The 19,211-nt window shown below is 35.3% G+C and overlaps 3 protein-coding genes across 5 annotated transcripts; 2 read left to right on the forward strand and 1 right to left on the reverse strand.

The window, feature by feature from the left end:
• The first annotated feature begins 6,265 nt into the window (after positions 1 to 6,265).
• On the forward strand, positions 6,266 to 8,710 carry LOC113318905 (dof zinc finger protein DOF1.4-like). The gene is made up of 2 exons (XM_026567185.1): positions 6,266 to 6,646; positions 6,831 to 8,710. Exons 1-2 carry the CDS (start codon positions 6,560 to 6,562, stop codon positions 7,827 to 7,829), a joined length of 1,086 nt encoding a protein of 361 aa, XP_026422970.1. The 5' UTR covers positions 6,266 to 6,559; the 3' UTR covers positions 7,830 to 8,710.
• A 1,772-nt stretch (positions 8,711 to 10,482) lies between these two features.
• Positions 10,483 to 11,340, reverse strand: LOC113315738 (dof zinc finger protein DOF1.4-like). Its single transcript, XM_026563996.1, has one exon. It carries the CDS (start codon positions 11,338 to 11,340, stop codon positions 10,483 to 10,485), a length of 858 nt encoding a protein of 285 aa, XP_026419781.1.
• A 1,316-nt stretch (positions 11,341 to 12,656) lies between these two features.
• On the forward strand, positions 12,657 to 18,633 carry LOC113317600 (RNA polymerase II subunit 5-mediating protein homolog). Of its 3 annotated transcripts, none has more exons than XM_026565760.1 (12): positions 12,657 to 12,728; positions 15,179 to 15,383; positions 15,482 to 15,541; positions 15,622 to 15,789; positions 16,023 to 16,092; positions 16,496 to 16,695; positions 16,824 to 16,907; positions 17,002 to 17,035; positions 17,222 to 17,331; positions 17,602 to 17,658; positions 17,752 to 17,826; positions 18,248 to 18,633. In XM_026565760.1, exons 2-12 carry the CDS (start codon positions 15,180 to 15,182, stop codon positions 18,308 to 18,310), a joined length of 1,125 nt encoding a protein of 374 aa, XP_026421545.1. In that variant the 5' UTR covers positions 12,657 to 12,728; position 15,179; the 3' UTR covers positions 18,311 to 18,633. The 3 variants fall into 3 exon arrangements, with proteins under 3 accessions (XP_026421545.1, XP_026421544.1, XP_026421546.1); XM_026565759.1 differs by having other exon boundaries at positions 12,666 to 12,728; positions 15,171 to 15,383; XM_026565761.1 differs by lacking the exon at positions 16,824 to 16,907 and having other exon boundaries at positions 12,666 to 12,728; positions 15,171 to 15,383.
• The last annotated feature ends 578 nt before the right edge of the window (positions 18,634 to 19,211 follow it).

The raw sequence follows: 19,211 nt of genomic DNA on the forward strand, positions 1-19,211 counted from the left end.
CTTCAATTCTTTTATCTTTTCTATGGCTTTTCTTTTTCGCGAGAACCCCTGGTGACACTGAGCTGCCAACCACATGGGGTCTCAGGTATATTTACGTGCCGTTCAAAAGCTTTTTACATTAAATTTGGTGAATTCACAACGGTTTTTCTTATTCAACCGAAAATGTTAGAAGAACCTAGCTAGAGCAAATAAAGCGCGGCCTTTGTGTGGAAATTACTAGCACTCACATGCCGTCTCTTATCACTTTTCCATGAAAGGGAATATTTCTTATTGTCAAGTACTTTAAGTCTAGGTATACAAATGGACCCACGTTTAAAGAAACCAATCTGGACCGCACATAAAAGAAGGACAAAATAATACTACGTCACTTTGCTTCAAAAAAAAAAAAACTAGTTCAATATTTACCTCCGTCCCAAATTTGTTGAGCTAGTAGTACAATTTAGAATGATTTATCTCTCAAATTATATCACGGATATTCATAAATTTTATATCATTGGAAAAGCACTTTAAAACACCTATTTTACGAATATAAATTACTATCAAATGATATAAAATCAATTATTAATGTGACAAAATTTGAAAATGATTAGCTCATTTATTTTAGGACTGAGGGAGTATAATTCAAGATTGGAAAGAGATTTTCCTGTAAAAAATTCCGTAACAAATACACCTACTGTTTATGCAAGAGAGGTACTATTTTTCTTCTTCTCATTTTAGCTCGATAAATAGGCTAAACTGAAAAAATGATAATAACTTTTTTCTAGAAATATAAGGCGTATAGGTTGAGAGTTAAAAATCGGATCCATAATTCCACAACATTTATTATACCATTGAAACACAACTGTCTAAAAAGAATTTTTCTCGGGATTTTCCATTACATAAGTGTATAACAACCGGTATAAACTGCTACAATTCCTTTTATGTAGATGTTAGCCGAACTCAAAATACATCTGCCCTTTTGGATCTTCCATTATAAGTGCATAACAACCGGTATAAACTGTTTGCTCTTTTTTAGATGGCAGTTCACCTAAAATCAAAATGTATTTACCTTTTGTTTTTCTCTTAATAATGCAAGTCATTCAAATCAAATGTCAGTTGTTCGAAAAATAGTTTCGGATGAGAAAACTTGAGTTCAAATTGTTAAATACTCTTCAGGAGATAATAGATGTCATCTAATTCATTCTGATTACAAAGGTTGCAAAGAGTAGTTATTATATCTTGTTATAACTTTAAGAGATTAAGCATTCAAATTGTTTTCAGAATTTTTGGCTATACTTAAGTGAGTCGAATAAGAAAAATAGTTTTTGAGAAAAATAAGAGCCAATGAGATCGGCATATATAAGCGAACAAATCGATGGTAAAACTAAAGATTTTCTGTTATTGGCCCGACTATAGGAAGCTAAGATGTTTAATGAATATTAGGTTCTTCTTTGCTCGAAACAATCAATGTTGTTTTCAATCTCATCACGATTATATCATATTCTATGGACTTTTAGCCAATTAAAAATAAATGATTAAATCTTTATATAATTGTAATAAAATTGAAAAATAAATAAATAGTGGAGAGAAAAGACATTAAGTACTCCCGTCAGGAAAAGAGTTACTATCATTTTCTTATATTAGCCTATTTTTAGACTAAAATGAGAAAGTGATAGCAACTCTTTCCCGAAAACAAAAAGACTATATGTTTATTTATTTATTTTCAAAATACACACTTACTACTTTCCTCTCCTCTTTATTTTCTCCCCTCTTCCTCCAAAAAAAACAAAAAACCTCTTTAACCGTGTGCCTGACCAATGATTTCTTTTTTTATATATATATTTTAGTTAATTTTATGGTCGAAATTGATTCTGGTTTACATCGCCATTGTTAGAGCACTGCTCGGTCGAACTCGCATGTGTTGCTATCTCAAGTATGTTTGTCAATGTTAGTGATCAAAACTATAAGTCTTGATTTCTAGTCTACTTATAGCTAAGTCTCAGACTAGGATAGAAAGTGTAGTTGAGCTCTAGACTCCATGGCGATCATCATACAAAGAAGAAGAACTACTCAAGGATCTGGTGGAACTTCGTCGACTAAAAGGTATGTGGAGACTTGAACTTATCTATCACGCAAAAGTCTATCTACTCTATCTCCTATCTTGAGACAAAAGTCGTATTGCTATATGGACTATGATTATACACATTTGCTATTTCGAGCCGAGTTTATCTCGCTTATCTATTTCTCGAAATATGTGTTGGTAAGCTTTCGCTTTAGCCAAGTTCATCTTTACTCGTGACGAAAGTCATATTGATTATTTCAATAACTTGAAAATCGCTTTGATGTTAATAGTTTGTGGATAACAACTATTTTAACATCCTCTAAGAAAGTTTCAATGATTGAAATGAGAGTTTAGAACAAGTAACCAAGTTTGGATATAAACATAGTGTATTTCTCACATTTGTGTAAAATTCCAAAACCGGGAACCTAAAGTATGCGTACACGTACGCGTACTGGCGGTTGTTGGAAATTCGGGTAAGTAAGCATACCCGTATGCATACTGGCGGAAGTTTCACTCCGTGAATTTCTGCTGGAGTTTGAAAGTAAAAAAAAAACTCAATCCGGTTACTTAAGCACGCGTACCCGTTTGCATACTTAAGCAGGTTACTTTCTAAAATCGGTTTGTTCATGAACTAAAAGATTTATATAATAAGGAATGCAATCTTTGCAAACCGTGAGTATAATGTTCATGAATTGATTCGAGTGAATCAAAATCGATTTTCCTTTGATTGTGTCTTGTACACTTCTATGAGATCTAAGCAATTGAATAACTCTCTAACTAGTTCATTTGAGTCATTTGAACTAGTTATGGTGAAGATGAATAAGGTTGATATGAAAGTGCTCATATGGCTTACCATTGGTTAACTATTGTTGAACCGACTAAGTGTACACGTTTAGGTGTGGTACTAAAACCTAAATGAAGGTACATTTCATTTGTGTATAACAAGCTAAGTTCGATCGAACGGTTGAAAGATATTATCTTGAATCTAATCAGGTTTTCATCTAACGGTGAATATTGAATGCTTTGTTACCAAGGTAACTTAGATTACAAACCCTGATTTGAAAGGCTATATAAAGGAGAACTCTAGCAACTGAGAAACCTAATCCCCACACCTCCTGTGTGATACTAGTTGTATAAGCTAGAGTCGATTCTCCTTTAACCTTAGGTTTCTACCGAGACCCTGTAGGTTAACGACTTGAAGACTTCATTGGGATTGTGAAGCCAGACCCAACTATTTTCTTTGTAGTTGCGTGATCTGATCTTGTTGTTTCTATCGTACTAAGTACAATCGTAAGATTGACTTGAGATTTATTTCTCCGATAGGAAAGATTAAAAGAAGTCACAAACATCTTCGTCTTATCGTTTATGATTCCGGAATATCCTCTTTTGCTAGTCGATTAAGATTATTGTGAGGTGATTGAAAATTCTAGGCTGTTCTTCGGAATATAAGTCCGGGTTATCAATTGGTTCCCGTTTACCTTGATTTATCAAAAGACGGAACAAAAACTCGTAGGTATTTATGTGGGAGACATATTTATCTATTCTCGTAGACTTTTCTGTGTGATACAGATTTGTTTATTAAAGTCTTCGACTTTGGGTCGTAGCAACTCTTAGTTGTGGGTGAGATCAGATAAGGGAATCAAGTGTGTAGAATCCTGCTGGGATCAAAGACGTAAGGAGCGCAACTGTACCTTGGATCAGTGTGATATTCATTGGGGTTCAACTACAGTCCAGACCGAAGTTAGTTTGTATTAGGCTAGTGTCTGTAGCGGCTTAATACAGTGTGTGTTCAATCTGGACTAGGTCCCGGGGTTTTTCTGCATTTGCGGTTTCCTCGTTAACAAAACTTCTGGTGTTTGTGTTATTTCTTTTCCGCATTATATTTTGTTATATAATTGAAATATCACAGGTTGTGCGTTGAATCGATCAATTGGGAAATCCAACCTTTGGTTGTTGATTGAAATTGATTGATTCTTGAACATTGGTCTTTGGTACCGTTCAAGTGTTTTCTCTTGTATTCAGTTAGACTCGCAGATTTCTATTTGCTTGAGTAAGTATTGAATCGAGAAAGTGAGACATAACTCTTTGATATACTGTTATTAAGATTGAGTCTGATTGTCTAGTTGATTCCCTTAAAAGTATATTGGAGTTAGTCCATACAGATTGCTAATCGAAATATTGGGTGTGGTTGTTGTACCCCCGCTTTTCCAGCCATTAATCCCTTCTACGTACATATATTGGTGTTAGTCCATACAGATATCTTTGCGGTTTATTGTCTTTTCTCTTCGCGATTTAATGTTTTGATATTTTTATTATTAATATATAATTACTTTTTTGATTTAAATAATTTCAAACACCTCAACTGTTTAAAACAAAGTGTTTTAGCACTCAATATATAAAGTCACGGTAAAAAAAACTTCCTTACAATCTACCCACTTAAGAACAACACTTGCATGTGGGAATACAATCTACCCACAACACCAAAAGTAGTGTTATTTATCTTCAAATGCATGCATAACATGTTTCTTGTAATTAATTTTCCAAGTATATTGATATGCCAAACATATGCCCTTTTTGTTCTCAACCCAATGAAACTTAAAAACACATTCTTATAGACTGCTCATTTGCTAGAAGTGTTTGGTTTGCTTCTTCTGCAAATCCTTTCCGCTTGGTATTCCTAACTTGTCTTTGCAGCAATGGATCACTAGTTGGAGCACGGATCCAGTTGGCTGGGATAGTGATTTGGGACCCTGGAATGCTTTTTGTGCGGCAGTGGTTTGACATATTTAGTTAGCAAGATGTGATAAAGTCTTTAGAGGAATTAGCTCCAGCGAAGCATAAGACATAGTCCACGATTGGCCTAGGCTCCAACTCACACAAACAACTGGCAGTCCCCAGATTCTGAAACTGCAAAATTAACTTAACTACCAGCTGGAACAGATCTACTACATAATGACAACTGCGATGATTCTAAGAAACACTTTGGGTTATTGCAGGGAGGTGCGAACCCTGGAAATTAAGGCTCTGAATAAGGATGTTAGGAAGGTGTTAGCGGCAACTGAGACGTGGAACTGGGGGTTACAACTTCAAGCCATCACGATCATCATTGAAGCTAACAACAACAATCTGGTCAGACTTCTTTCAGGCCTTCAAAGCAGTATGAATTGGCAAGCAAAAGCAATCTGGAAGACAAAACTTCTAATTTTTTGAATGCTTTTTCCCTTTCAAAACTCTTTACTTATGTCTCAGCTAATAAAATAACAAACTGAACATCAATTGCATTAGCTAAGCCTACTGCAAATGCAACAACAACCCATAACTATATAGGTTATCCTCCCTCTAGTATTTTTCGTATTTTGAATCAGGATAGACGGGTGCCTGTACCCAAGTCTATGAGCAAATTTGTTTTGACTTCTAATTTTTATTCAAAATTTTCTATTTCAAAAATAAATAACAACACTTGGCAAATGCAAGTAAAATGGTAATGGACGGATTCTGGTTCAAAGTTCAAAACTCAGTCAAGAATAATCTTCACATGCCGAATACCCAGAATCGACATATTGTATTCAAGGAGCTTTTAAGTATGTAGTTTTAGATAACTTTGTCGTGTTTCTTTACACCAGTAATACACCAGTACGACAGTACCCCACTCAAGACAATACTTTATTCTCTAATTTTTCACCAGTTCCTTTTCCGAAAGCTTAATTACATGCCAAAGCTCTTGTTCGTAGTGTTTGTATTTTGAAGCTGTAATTCCATGAAGATTTTTGTTCAAAAATCAAAACTGAAGCACCTATTTGCGACTGTAGCTATAGCTAAGCTAGCATGCATATTATAGTATAGTCGTAGATTGATTCCGCATCTACCGGGCTATCCAAAAAGGATTTATCTACCTAAAACAATTCTTTTTGTTTAATCAAGATTAAATTACGTGTTTTTCTTTAAATAATGTGTCTGCAGTGGAATAAAGTAGAAAAATGTGAAGTGGGATTTGTTGTCTCTTACTCGTCTAGGGTTTTGGTCCCATAGGGATTCCCTCACACACTCGACAATATAATAAAATATTATAGAGGCGCCCCAAAGAGAATGTTACGTAGTGGTGCCCGATTGAAGTTTGTGATGTGTTTTTTCTTGATCCTTGTGAAAGTTTTCTTTAAACAAAGAATACATAATATTCTTTCTTCCTTCATCTCAACTTTTTCTTCTTCTTCTCCTCTTCTTCATCTTTGTTGTTATTTAGTTACTTGTTCTGTTTGTGTTCTTGGATCCTAGCTAGTAAGACTAAGATACTTGAAAAGAGGAAAAATTAGTCTTTTTTTAAGAGTCATGCATGTCAATTAGTGGATACCTAATTTGATTAATTAAGAGTAATTGACTCGTGTATAAATAGTTAGTTGTCCTTACTTTTCAATGCTTTCATATTCATTTTCTTCGCTCCATCCCCATTTCTAGTTAATTCTAACTACTCTGAGAAATTTCATCCTTCCTTGTTTAAAAGTGAGATCAGAGAAACTAAATATGTTGTGTAGTAGTAATAACAACTCTGAGAAAATGATCATCTCTTCTTCAACAACTACTAATACTACTACTAATGAATGGTCACAGGTAATTCTCTTTCTCTATCAGTCTCTCTCTCTCTCACTTTCCATCACAATAATGAAAGAAAGAAACACAACATGACTAGCATTTGTTGGTTAGCTTTTGGATATGGAATATAAGTATTTAGTTTGGTTTTTGTTCTTGATCTTTTCTTTTTGTTAACTACTCTTTTCTTTTTGTATATGCGCAGAGAGATGAGAGTACTGGAATATTAATGGCTCCAAATGGTAATAACAATAATAGGGTTATGGAGAAAACAGCAACCCAAGAACAGCATCAGCAACAACAACAACAGCAGCAACCTCATTTGAAATGTCCTCGTTGTGATTCTTCAAACACAAAGTTTTGTTACTACAACAACTATAGTTTAACTCAACCAAGACATTTCTGCAAAGCTTGTAAGCGTTATTGGACCAGAGGTGGAACTTTGCGTAACGTTCCAGTCGGTGGTGGTTATAGGAAGAATAAAAGGGTTAAAAGGCCAGCTACCGCCTCTAGTAACGATACGGCGTCCTCAAATCTAACAACTACCACAAATAGCGCTGCTCATCACCATATCTCTAGCAACCCTAACCAGATGATGAGTCCATTGTTTTATGGATTACCTACAAATCAATCTTCTTATATGAATCTCTCATTTCCTGGTTGTGATCAACATCATCAGTCTCAGTTAAGCAGTCTGGGGTTGAGTTATCCTTCAATCGCAGCCATGGCTAATAATAATCAATCTCATGAAGATTATGGAGTCGGTGGCGGGTATAATCGTACCACTCAAGTTCAAGATTTGATCAACTCATCTTCAAATTCACTTTCTAGTTTTTCGCTCTTCGGATCTTCATCTCCTTCTTCAAGAACTTCTGCCTTGATGATGTTTAATGGTACTAATAAAGAAAGCAGGAACAACGGTACTACTTATCACCAGGGCTTGCTGCCTTTCCAAGACCTACAAATGGGAATGAATGATGACAACTCGAGGATGTCAAGGAAAGAAGTGAAGAATGAAGATGGTAATAATAATCACAGCAACAACGAAAATGGTAACAACAAGATCGAGTGGAATAATCTTCCATGCCAAAGTCAGGTAGGCGCCGCCGATTCGTCTCTTTTTTGGAACTCAAATATGACCAGTACTTTTGGTACTTGGCCCGACCTTGCTAACTACGGGTCGTCAGTCACTTCCCTGATCTAGGCAGCAGAACCTAGTAGCATTAGCAGCATCTCTAGGTCTTTTCTTCTCTGGTCTTTCTTTAGTTGTTAGGTGATAGAGTTTTATGTGGGTTTCTTTTTTTCCTTTTCTTTTCTCCTTCTAGTTCATGGTACATTTGGGTGGGGATTACTGATCAAAGATCAAAAAAAAAAAAAAAAAAAAAAAAAAAAAAAAAAAAAGAAAAAAAAAAGTAGAATTAAGTAGCTAATATCATCGAGAACTTGAAAGGAGTACAGATCGGAGCGATCATGTCAGTTGCAAACACTACAACTTAATACATTAGATGTTTGCTCTGAGAGGAACCTCCGATCTTCATCATCATACAACACATGCTATCCTGGTAGTAGAAGTTAGTCACGTGGTCGTCGTCATCATCAGCGGCAACAGCAAGAAGCATACAACTGCAAGGATACATATACAAAGGATGGATTAACTTCCTTAATGTTGAAGAAGTTGGGGATGTTAATTGATCCTTTTTGCATGCCGAGCAGTCCTAGTAATTTGTTGAATATTTTGTTTGGGTGTATATACATGCTTGGCATTGGGTTTATTTCTTGGAACTTAAATGTTATTAGGTGGTCGGGTTTTCGTTTAGAGGGATACTGTTTTAGTAGTACAAACACTCCAAGAGAAATTAATATTACCAGAGGGGGAAAGAATAGGTTTTCTGTTATTTATTTATTTATTTTGAGTTTACATTATCATGTTTAATTTGGTTCACGGGAAAAGGGGGTTGGTATAGCAATATAGAATTAAGAGGGGATATCTATAACTTGGTTATTGTGGGTGTTTTTAATGAAGTTCATGTTTGAATTGTTCGGTTAATTGTTTTTACTGTGGGTTAATGCTGTTTTATTTTTCAATAAGTTTCTCATAAGCCCGTGACTCTATAATGCTCCTGCTGGCTGCTGCAGCCTCAGTCGGCAGTATGGTTCCGAGCCACATTGCATTTTTATTTACCTCTCTATTTATTTTGAGCCTATATGGCTGTGTACTCTTGCATAATATTTTACGTGGATTCATTATCTGTTTTGATCTGGTGAGTTGAAACCATTTTTCGGCTGCGAAATGTTCAAATCTAATACTTGAATGTAGGATTTTCAGAAAACAAAATATTTGGAGAGAAGAGAGATATGACTACATTGCTAATACACTCTGATGCGTATATTTTTCTCATTAACATGAAAGCCTTTAAATAGGCATTACAATCTTGATCGAACTCTTAACAACTAACCCACTAACACATTAATTCCAACTTAATAGGAATTATACTCCCACATTCAAAACCATCAAGTACTTCCAAAATACTAGGACTTTCATGTACGTGACCAATCTTAAACATTAGGATCAATCTCACAATTTCTCAATGACCAAATCAATTAATTGACTCAGCCCTGATGTTACGTGTTTGGATTATAATTCCAACACCTTCCCTTAATTCAAACACCTTTATCACATATCGTCTTCATTATTGTATCATCATCATAAATCAGCAACATCTTTGAGTTGTTGTCGCCATCATCATCATCATAATTGTCATCATGATTATCGTCATCATCATCATCATACATCATCATCAACATAAAATCATCGTCGTCACGATCTTCTTCATCATCATTGCTAGTCGATCAACATCCCGCATCATCTCAACTATCCTAACATATTATGCAAATCATATTTTCATCTTCATTAAAATCATCATCATCATTGTCATAAACCGTTGTTTTTCAACTTTTCATCTTCACAGCTAGAAACCCATGTTTTCAAACCCAAAACCAGTTTTTTTTAAAGGAAACCCTTGTTTTCCAAATACACAAAAATAATTTTTCTACTTCATCAAGTCGACCAAACTTTTTCTTTTAAAAGAAAACTCTTAAACTATTTTTCAAAACATCACTTTTCTCGCATAACAAAACAAAACAAAACTTTTTTTAACAAAATTTCTCAAAACATTCTTTTCTTATCCCACAAAAAACAAACTTATTTTTTCGCCATCTCCTAAGGATCACCTGGCTCTTGATGCCAAATGTAGGATTTTCAAAAAACAAAATATTTGGAGAGAAGAGAGATATGACTACATTGCTAATACACTTTGATACGTACATTTTTCTCATTAACATGAAAGCCTTTAAATAGACACTACAATCTTGATCGAACTCTTAACAACTAACCCACTAACACATTAATTCCAACTTAATAGTAAATATACTCCCACATTCAAAACCGTCAAGTACTTCCAAAATACTAGGACTTTCATGTACGTGACCAATCTTAAACATTAGGATCAATCTCACAATTTCTCAATGACCAAAACAATTAATTGACTCAGCCCTGATGTTACGTGTTTGGATTATAATTCCAACAGAATTATGATTGAAATGCAACAATACATATGAAACTAGTTTTTGAATAGCCAAAAAACTACCCAGTAACTAGCAAAAACCATACAATCGCTTCAAGAAACTGAAAGAGTTTATTCTATAAACATAGAATTTTCCAAATATGGCTACTAGGCCTGGAATCTCATGAAACCATCCCCCGGAATATTGGTTTTAATGCAGGAGCTTAACGCAGGACTGCCACTGTTTATGTTCTTGCGAAGTCTTTTTTGTTAAATTCGGCACTAACATTTCCGTTAACCTCTGACGTTATCCTTTCTTTGGATTCTGCTCCAATTATGTAATTTTTCCAATGAGAAAACTTTTTGATGCCACTCTCTATTCGACACAGTAGCAGATGAAAGCTTAGGTTGTTGATTCACACCACCAACCGAATTTTGTTGTGACTTATCAACCAGATATTGTTCAGAAGGTTCTTGATGTTGAGTGAAAGAAGGGATGTGAAAGTTCTGCAGTGGACCCAAATTACCCACAAAGTAATTACAATCAGCATCCGTGACGTTATTAATTGCACTGTTATTATTCAAATGCATTGTTGCCACTGAAGTCAATACCTGATCGCGACCTGGGTATTTAGAAGGAGCTGGCGAATGCGAGGAGGGGATAAAAGGAATGGGGTGTGAATTTGGAATGTTGGTCGACACAACACTGATTGTATCCACGTAACTTGGGGTATAATTTGTTCCTAAATTCAAGATAGGATGTAGTGTTGTTGATCTCCGTTGCTGTTGTTGAAGCATTTGTTGTTGTCGTTGTTGTTCTTGATATAATGCTAAATGATGATCACGAAGTTGTCGATTCTGGAATAGTTGATAGTAGAGTGCATTGGCAGGATGAGAACTGTCAAGTGTCCTAGCTCGTCGTTGTGGTTTCGGTTTCTGAACTGGCTTCCCCCCAACCCGAACGTTCCTAAGAATTCCTCCTCTTGTCCAATACCTTTTACAATCCCTACAAAAGTATCGAGGTTGCGAGACGCTGTAATTGTTGTAGTAGCAAAATTTGGTATTTGAAGACTCGCAGCGAGCACACAAGGCTGGCGGTTCTGGTTTTGGAGGTATTCCATCAACCAGATCTTCCTGTCTCAAACCTTTCATCTGTAATCTCTTTCTCTCGTTCTCTAAATCAATGTCTTTCACATTTCATCATCCACCCCATCCTTCTTATACAAATAGTTACGAAATATGGTTAGATTTTGTTTTAAGATACTGCGGGGATACGCAATTTAATGCAGATGATGTGCCTTTTATGTTTTAGAGTTCTCTCAGAATTAAATGAGAAAATCAGTTAAAGTCTTAAGAATCTAAAATGTGCACACTGCGAATTGCAACACAAGAGCTAAAGGGAAGTGCGTGCTTTTACGCGGTTATTTATTTTGTTTTGAGGCTTTAAATGTTCTAATTAATCCAGTAATATCTTTAACATTTATTTGAGATCTCATTAACAAGTATGAATTACAATCATAATCTAACTCTGGTTGGAAGGATTCGTTTTGTTACATGAACCAAAGTTGTACTAATTTAAAGTCGGTGCACGGGTAGAAATCAACTGTGCAAGCAACTTCATATGAGCGCTGTGGTAGTGGCATGCCCATTATATGCCTTACTGGTTCCGTCCTTCCTGCCAGGCTCTTCTGAATTTAATACTAGCAGTCACAATACTGGATTTACCCCATATCATGTCAACAAAGGAAATAAAACAATTACCCCTCTATTTAAATTTTACAGAATATGAGATCCCACTATAGTACGTTGAAAGATAACCAAGAAATAACTTGAAGACGCAATCATAAACATATAAGTTGGAAACCACTGGCATTGCCAGAAACGTGTAGTGCTACCATGTAATGTACTAGTACTACTACTAGGTACAGTATGGCACACACTTCAAACTAGAACTTTGCTAAGGCATCGTGGCATTCAGCTTGAACTCGAAAACTGTGTTTGCTGCAATACAGAAAGAGAGACTGCTGATCACTTGCTTATCTGTTGCAGCTTTACTTTTCAGATTTGGGATCACTTCATAAAAGCATTCCATATTTCGTGGCCTTTTCCGGAGACTCTTCGCAGCTGTTCGATGCATTGAAATGAAGTATTGCTAAACCGACCTGCAGTCTATCTTTGGCAGTCATCTAAGGTCTTGCCGATGTTTCAGTTTGGTTTTGGCGCATTATTTTTAGAGGTATGTGTAAGGTTTCCGTGAACTGGGAATATTTTTGTTTCTGCAGTTTTGTGGTGTGAAATGTTGTTTAGGGTCCTGTAGTCCATGTCTGTGAACTCTTTCGGAAAAAAAAGGTACAGTGGTACACGGTTATCTGATAACTCAGTGACTCGGTTTGATTCGAGGGCAAGGGTAAAATCGTCTTCATAAAGTAAACAAAATTATTTTAAATCTCTATTTTTCTCCGTTCTTTCTTTTTCGTTTCCCTCGCACAGTTGGAGCTTAGAACCTGCGGTGACTACTATTGAACTCAGCACCACTATAGGTAAGCCTCTTGAACTCATCCTTTCACTTTGACGCACTTATCTTGAAATCATTTATGTGGTGTAAATCCTTGATTTGGTTTCGTTCCTTATTCATCATCTTAACATGTTAATATTGTTGGTTAGGGTTTCATCCATAAAATTTAAATTTGCCTGATAATTTTCTTATAATTTCGAATATCAGCCACTTTCGTTTTGCTTCTGCAATTATTAACCTTCTTCCTGCGATCACTTTCATGGCAGTTTTGATTCGGTACCTACATAGAATATTTAAACCACCTATTATTTTTTATTTTTTTATTTCTCGTAATTTGATTGATTAGGTTAGAGAATGGATAAAGATTAGGTTTTAAGCATCAAATTCAAGTCACTGTTCTTTGGTTCAACATCTATGCATTGAAATCTCTGTTGAATTTGACTTCACTAATAAATTATCACTTGCACATTTGAACATTTGACGTACTTTGGATTGATTTATGATTTCAATTTCTGTTAATTTAGTAACTGTTTGTAAAAATTCTCAAGAGATAAACTATTTTCAATATTCAAGTTTGTTTTTTTAACAATTTTTTTGGTCATGTTTGATTTGTCGTGTGTGTATCTGAATCAAGAAGGAAATTACATTCTCATTGAAAGTTAGATTACATATACGGGATACAAATGATAGCTCAGTAGCTAGCTTTTCCCAATTAATTTTCGACTTTGCACAATCATGTCCATAAACATTATAGCTTTCATTTATGCTGAAAAAAGAAAATTTTGTTCATCTCTTTTTGGAGTGTACAGCAATTATTTTTGTAAGTGCTTCCTATCCCTTGACTAGAGTTCCGAGTAAAATAGATTCACATTGACTAAGCTGTCTAAGCCTTCTGGACGTCCATGCATCCTGCAATGCTGGAAAGAGATCAAGACCGTGAATTAATATAGTTGTATTGTGCAAAGAAAAATAGAGTTGGCAATGAAAGAAGTGAAGAGTAGGAAGAAAAATCAAGTACTGGTGAATTTAAGATTTTAGTAGATGGTTGGTCTATGTTGTGCATTTCTGTAGACCTCATTTCTTTGTGGAGCTGTAATGCTGTATATACACAATGGTGAATACCTCATTGCAACGAATCTTTTTTTCCCGTCGTCATTGACTTTCCATGTCAGCGTAAAAAAAACATGAGTCTTGCCTCGGAGACACCCTTTAGTTATTAATGTTAGGTGCACCCTGGTTCCCTGGTCACAAGGAAAACTAATTCACATGGGTAAAACATGAATGTATCAGTGTTAGATACTTGCATCAAATAATAGAACTCTATAAGATAATCTCTCAATATCAGTGTATGCAGTGCAGCCATATTTGAAATTTGGGGCAACGAATGAGTCTTAACTCTTAACACTTGTATTTAGAAAACTACTGTGGTGTCCTCAAATTTGTAATGATTTCTGGTTTTGGTCATTGAGATAATAATGAAGTTTTAACCTGATATGTGACGAGCTCAGATTAGAAGAAATGATCTAATCTGGATCATTTGTTATCTGTAATTTTGACTAGCTTTTACCTTTTATTGGTGCTTCGTGAAAAAAAAAGAAGGATTAGTAAGTGTTGCATGCCAAGAACATGGAGAACATTTCAGATAGGTATGAGGCTTCTATTGTTCGTCATTTTTAGATAAGTATGAAAAACATTACGGACTAATTGACTAAACCTTCTTTCTTTCTTTTTTTACCCAAAGTTGTTAATAGAAAGATGTTGTGTGTCACTTTGTCACGAGTAAAAGTAGGAAATAATTAGTCATCTCTTTTTTCTGATATCATTATATTTCTGATTGCTTTTTAATCAAGAACTATCTTTGGTTCTACTTAATTTTTGAGTGTTTTCCATTTTCACTTGATATGGAAAAAGTAACTTTAAGTTCTAAGTATTCTCTAATTTGCGATACGTAACCTGTAATGTGTTCGTTCTGTAGGAATTAACTGTCTACATGAAGGAAAACAATTAGTTTTACGTTTTACTTAGGACTTCCTTCTGAAACTCTAAGTTTCTTTTGGTTGTTATTAATTTGTATTTATCAAGGAATCTAATGATGTACGTCTTATTTCTGCTGGTACTTCTACTGCTTCAGTACTCCTCATAGATAATCCGTGTCACAGAAAACTTAATTGAGGAGATAGAATGAAAGAAGCAGGGGATTGTTTAATGCTCATTACTGTGACTTGTGAGACTGTGATTTGTTTTAATCCTTCCCTCCCCACATCATCAAGAGTGAGTCCAGGGGTTAGTGAGAGATGAATATTTATTCACTTAATGTTAGGAAAATGCCCAAAATGTATAAGAAATATACTAATAAAGATGTTATTTGCTATAGATCATGTGTTAGTAAACTAATTATTAATATTGACGATGCCTATGATGTTGGCAAAGTTATATATATATTAGTTCTAAGCCATTGATTTTGTAGGTGTACAGAATGGAGCAAAGAGAAAAGGGCACTGTAACATCTCTTGCGTCTTTAGTCTCGGTAGAAGAAGCCCAAAAGGCAGCAAAGAGAGTAGAGGGTTCCATTGCTGAACACCAGAAGGAGTTAGACAATATTCGTCATTTCATTTCTGACAACAACAATCTAATCAATCTCGTTCATAAGCTTCCTGATGAACTCCATCATGATATCATGGCAAGTCCTAAAGCAACAAACAAATAGAACTCTTATATTAGCTTCTTCTAATTCTCCTACCAAATGGTTAATGCATGTTTTTTTTCAACCATTTACAGGTTCCATTTGGAAAAGCAGCGTTCTTCCCTGGTCGTTTAGTTCACACTAATGAGTTCACCGTAATTCATATTCCTCTTTCTTCTATCTCTAAAGACTAGCCTGCTTTTCAATTTAAAGGACTTGTTTTGTTCCTGGTCAGGTACTATTAGGGGAAGGATATTATGTGCAACGAACATCGAAACAAACAGTGGGTATTTTACAAAGAAGGGGAGAAGTTTTGGATTCCCAAGTTGAGTCCCTCAAGGCAATGATGTTGGACCTTAAAGCTGAAGCTTCTTTTTTTGGTTCTACTGCTGCTGAAGCTGCTGTAAGTTTTATTCTGCTGTTGTTTATTACTATTAGTTGTACATTTTGACAATGCAATATCTGACTTTTATCAAAATATTTTCTTAATTGCCGTTTTAGCTCCTGGGATCTTCAACACTGATCTGTATTAGGTTGTCCACTGATTCGCAAGATGAATCTGATTCATCTATGCAATCAATTCACATTGAAATACTCTGTAACTATTCAAGACCTCATTTTTTCTTAACCAAACAGGAAGGTGTTTTTGAGATTAGGGAAGAATATGTCGAAGAGCACCCTACGGAAAGGATGTCAAATAAGGCAGGTACTCATCTCTTTTCTTTATCTATTTCTGGGTCTGGAAACTATATACAGCTCAAGTCTCAAATTAGAAATTACCAACCATATCTATTCTTGTCTGGCCTGCTTAGATAACAAAAAAATAAGGACTCCCATAGTGTGTTTTGATGTCTACAATTTTGTTTTCCTATAATGAACTGACAACACCATGAAGTTTTGATTACTAGTGTAGCATGTCATGTATGCTTTTTGTCCGTATTTTGTTGATTTTTATCTTTTCCATGGTAAGGTATTTTTCTTCTTTCTCTTAGTTTTATTTCATTCTAGAATTAGGTGACGTTTCTAGCTTGTTGAGCTTACATGTATTTCTTGCTTTCGGGAACCACAACTTCTGTTTGATTATTAGGTCACGTGGTTTGACTTTTCAGATTTGGAAAAGCCAGATACATCCAGTTCTTCTGAAGTGCATAATGTGGAAGTTTCTGGTGAAGACGAGGAATATGCTCGTATTATGTCCAGGTTAAATGAACTTGAGAAAGAAGAACTTGAAGCTGAACATGTTAATGAGGATACCGACTTTGGGTGCTCGATAAATGAGCATTCTTTCGAGCAGCTCAAAATCTCTCAAGTAATGTTTATATGGTTTATCTTTTTTTTTGGGTCTGTGATAACACAGATACTATATAGTTGGTGACAGTTTGCCGGATAACATTTATCAAGTATGCATGTTAAGGAATTGAATTCTTGGTGTGACGGGGACATCAACATGAGAAGAGTTCTTTGAAGCAAAATAGTAGAAGTTCAAGTCAATCCAAGCAAAATTCTGCTGACCGGTCAACTGTATAATCTTTTCTGCCACTATCTTCTGATCATATATTTGCAATATGGTTTTCGTGAACTAGTTACTTATTATGTCTGAAATTCCCATATGCAGGTTGAGAATTTGACTGTGCAGCAACCTCCTGAAGGTGAGCTTTTTAAACGGGCTAAATGAGTGTAGTAAACCTATTAAATGTGTGAAAGTCATGGAACATTATTTGATGAAGCTAATGGTCACCTTTTCATCTATATTAAGAAAAGCTTTCCACTATTTTTGTTAATTCCTTACCCTTTCAGTTCTAAGTGTTTTTTCCCTTTCATTTTCTTATCTTCAGTTAATTATTTGCATCGAGAAAGTTTACAAAGAAAGGGCACTTCCAACCCTACAAAGCCATTGCAACCTGAAAAGGAGAAAGCTCAAGTAGTGAATACTTCAAAAACTGAGGTTCTGCTAATTTGTTTTTGCCATACAAGTGGATTATGTACAATTCTTACTTGCGTCAGATTTGGTAGACTTCACTACCAGGATTTGATGTAGTATTGTTCAATATAAAATTAACTAGGCAGAGAATGTTGTATGAGTAAGTAATTAGTAGGAAGTAGTTCCATCATAGTTTCACTGTATGATAGTTTCTTTTCTGGGAAGGCCTTCATGTTATATTAAACTAGGCTGGATCAAAATTTATGTGAAGATTAACCTATGTTTATTTTGCAGATTTCTGACGATAAAGCCTCAAAAGATAATCCTGAAACAGGGTTTGATAGTACCAAGGTATGAACGTCCGCTCAAAAGCCTTGTATATATTAGACCATTTTGCTTCATATCCATTAGGATCTTATGGATACTTCTAACATTAACGTACAGGCGTTTACTGGGTCGGTTGTCGAACATACTCATGGTCTCCTTGCTAATGCAGCCAGCGAAACCACTTCCTCACAGGTTATTCTATTTATTTAAAGACTTGAAATGATTGTTCGCTTTATTTATTTGTTTTTTTAATCAACTGGTCTTCTCCCAACTGCATACGTAAGTCCAATAGCTTGTACTGATTGTCTTGGATCTGGTTTGGAATTATCCCATTTTCAGCCCATCAACATATTCCTAATTGAATTAGTACAGCATAATTATAAACTGACCCTGAGCCTATAATCCGGTGCTGAAGTAGGCAAACCAGATGGATATACAAAACTACTTGATCCTCTATTCCCAGCAATTTCATTATGAAAACTTTGGAAACATAACTAGATAATTGCTGATTTGTAGTTATGCTCCTCCTAGACTGGTATTTATAATCAACATCCCAGCTATTTAGTCGGTCATTCACGCTGCACTTTTTAACAATGTATTTTGGTTTTCACAGTCGACTGGTTTAAGAACATCAAAGCCAGTTTCCAGATTCAAGATGCAGAAAGGTAGTCGGTGATACTTATAAAGTCCCCGTGCTCAATAGGAAAATAAGTGCCAGAGGAAGAAGGTGAGTGAACGGCAACAGTGATAGCATAGAGGTTTAGGGTATGGACATGTTTTATCCGTTAGGGATGGTATAAAAAAAATATACGTTTTTTTGAAATTCTGCTCGGTCTTGTACCACAATAGGAACAACTGATCTTGACATATACAGAAACAATAGTTGCAGCAGTTATGCATGTTGGTACCAAGTTCTAGTTAATTTCGAACTTGCTTTTGTAATACTAATACCCAATTGGTGCCAAAGGTTATTTTAATTTTTAGTGTTTTGACCATAGACTAAACTGGCCTGTTTTATGGTTGACGCTTCATTCAAATGGGTCTGTTTAGACAGTCATGGCTGACCAAGCAGTAGCAAAGCGTTCTTATCTTGGGTTGGTTAATCCATCTTTTTATTAAATGAAACCTCTTTTAAGACTGTAGGTAGGGTAACAATATCTAATTGGATTGCATCGAATTATGTTGCATGAAAAGATCCATCTCATCTTGCATTCAATTTCTGTACTGTGTTGGGGATGAGTACATTTTAAATTCTGTATTACAATATGTTGGGGTGCTTGGGATGAGAAGTATATATTGGAAACAGAAAAGAAGCTTATCCAGGTCCTAGTTAGTAAGTTCGCGAATTATACTCGTATAATTCGCGAATCCGTCCGTATCAGCCGTATAACTGAAATCCCGACTTAGATTCGCGAATTTCCAGCTCAAAACGAATTATACACGTATTTACGAATTACCGAATCATACGGCCTGTATAATAGTTTGCCACATCATCACTAAATTATCATTTTTTATTATATTTTTGACTTTTAAAATTTTGCATATACCAATCTGATTCCCATACCACCAACCTACAT

This window comes from Papaver somniferum, chromosome 10 (genome assembly GCF_003573695.1).
Source record: "Papaver somniferum cultivar HN1 chromosome 10, ASM357369v1, whole genome shotgun sequence".
NCBI lineage: Eukaryota > Viridiplantae > Streptophyta > Magnoliopsida > Ranunculales > Papaveraceae > Papaver > Papaver somniferum.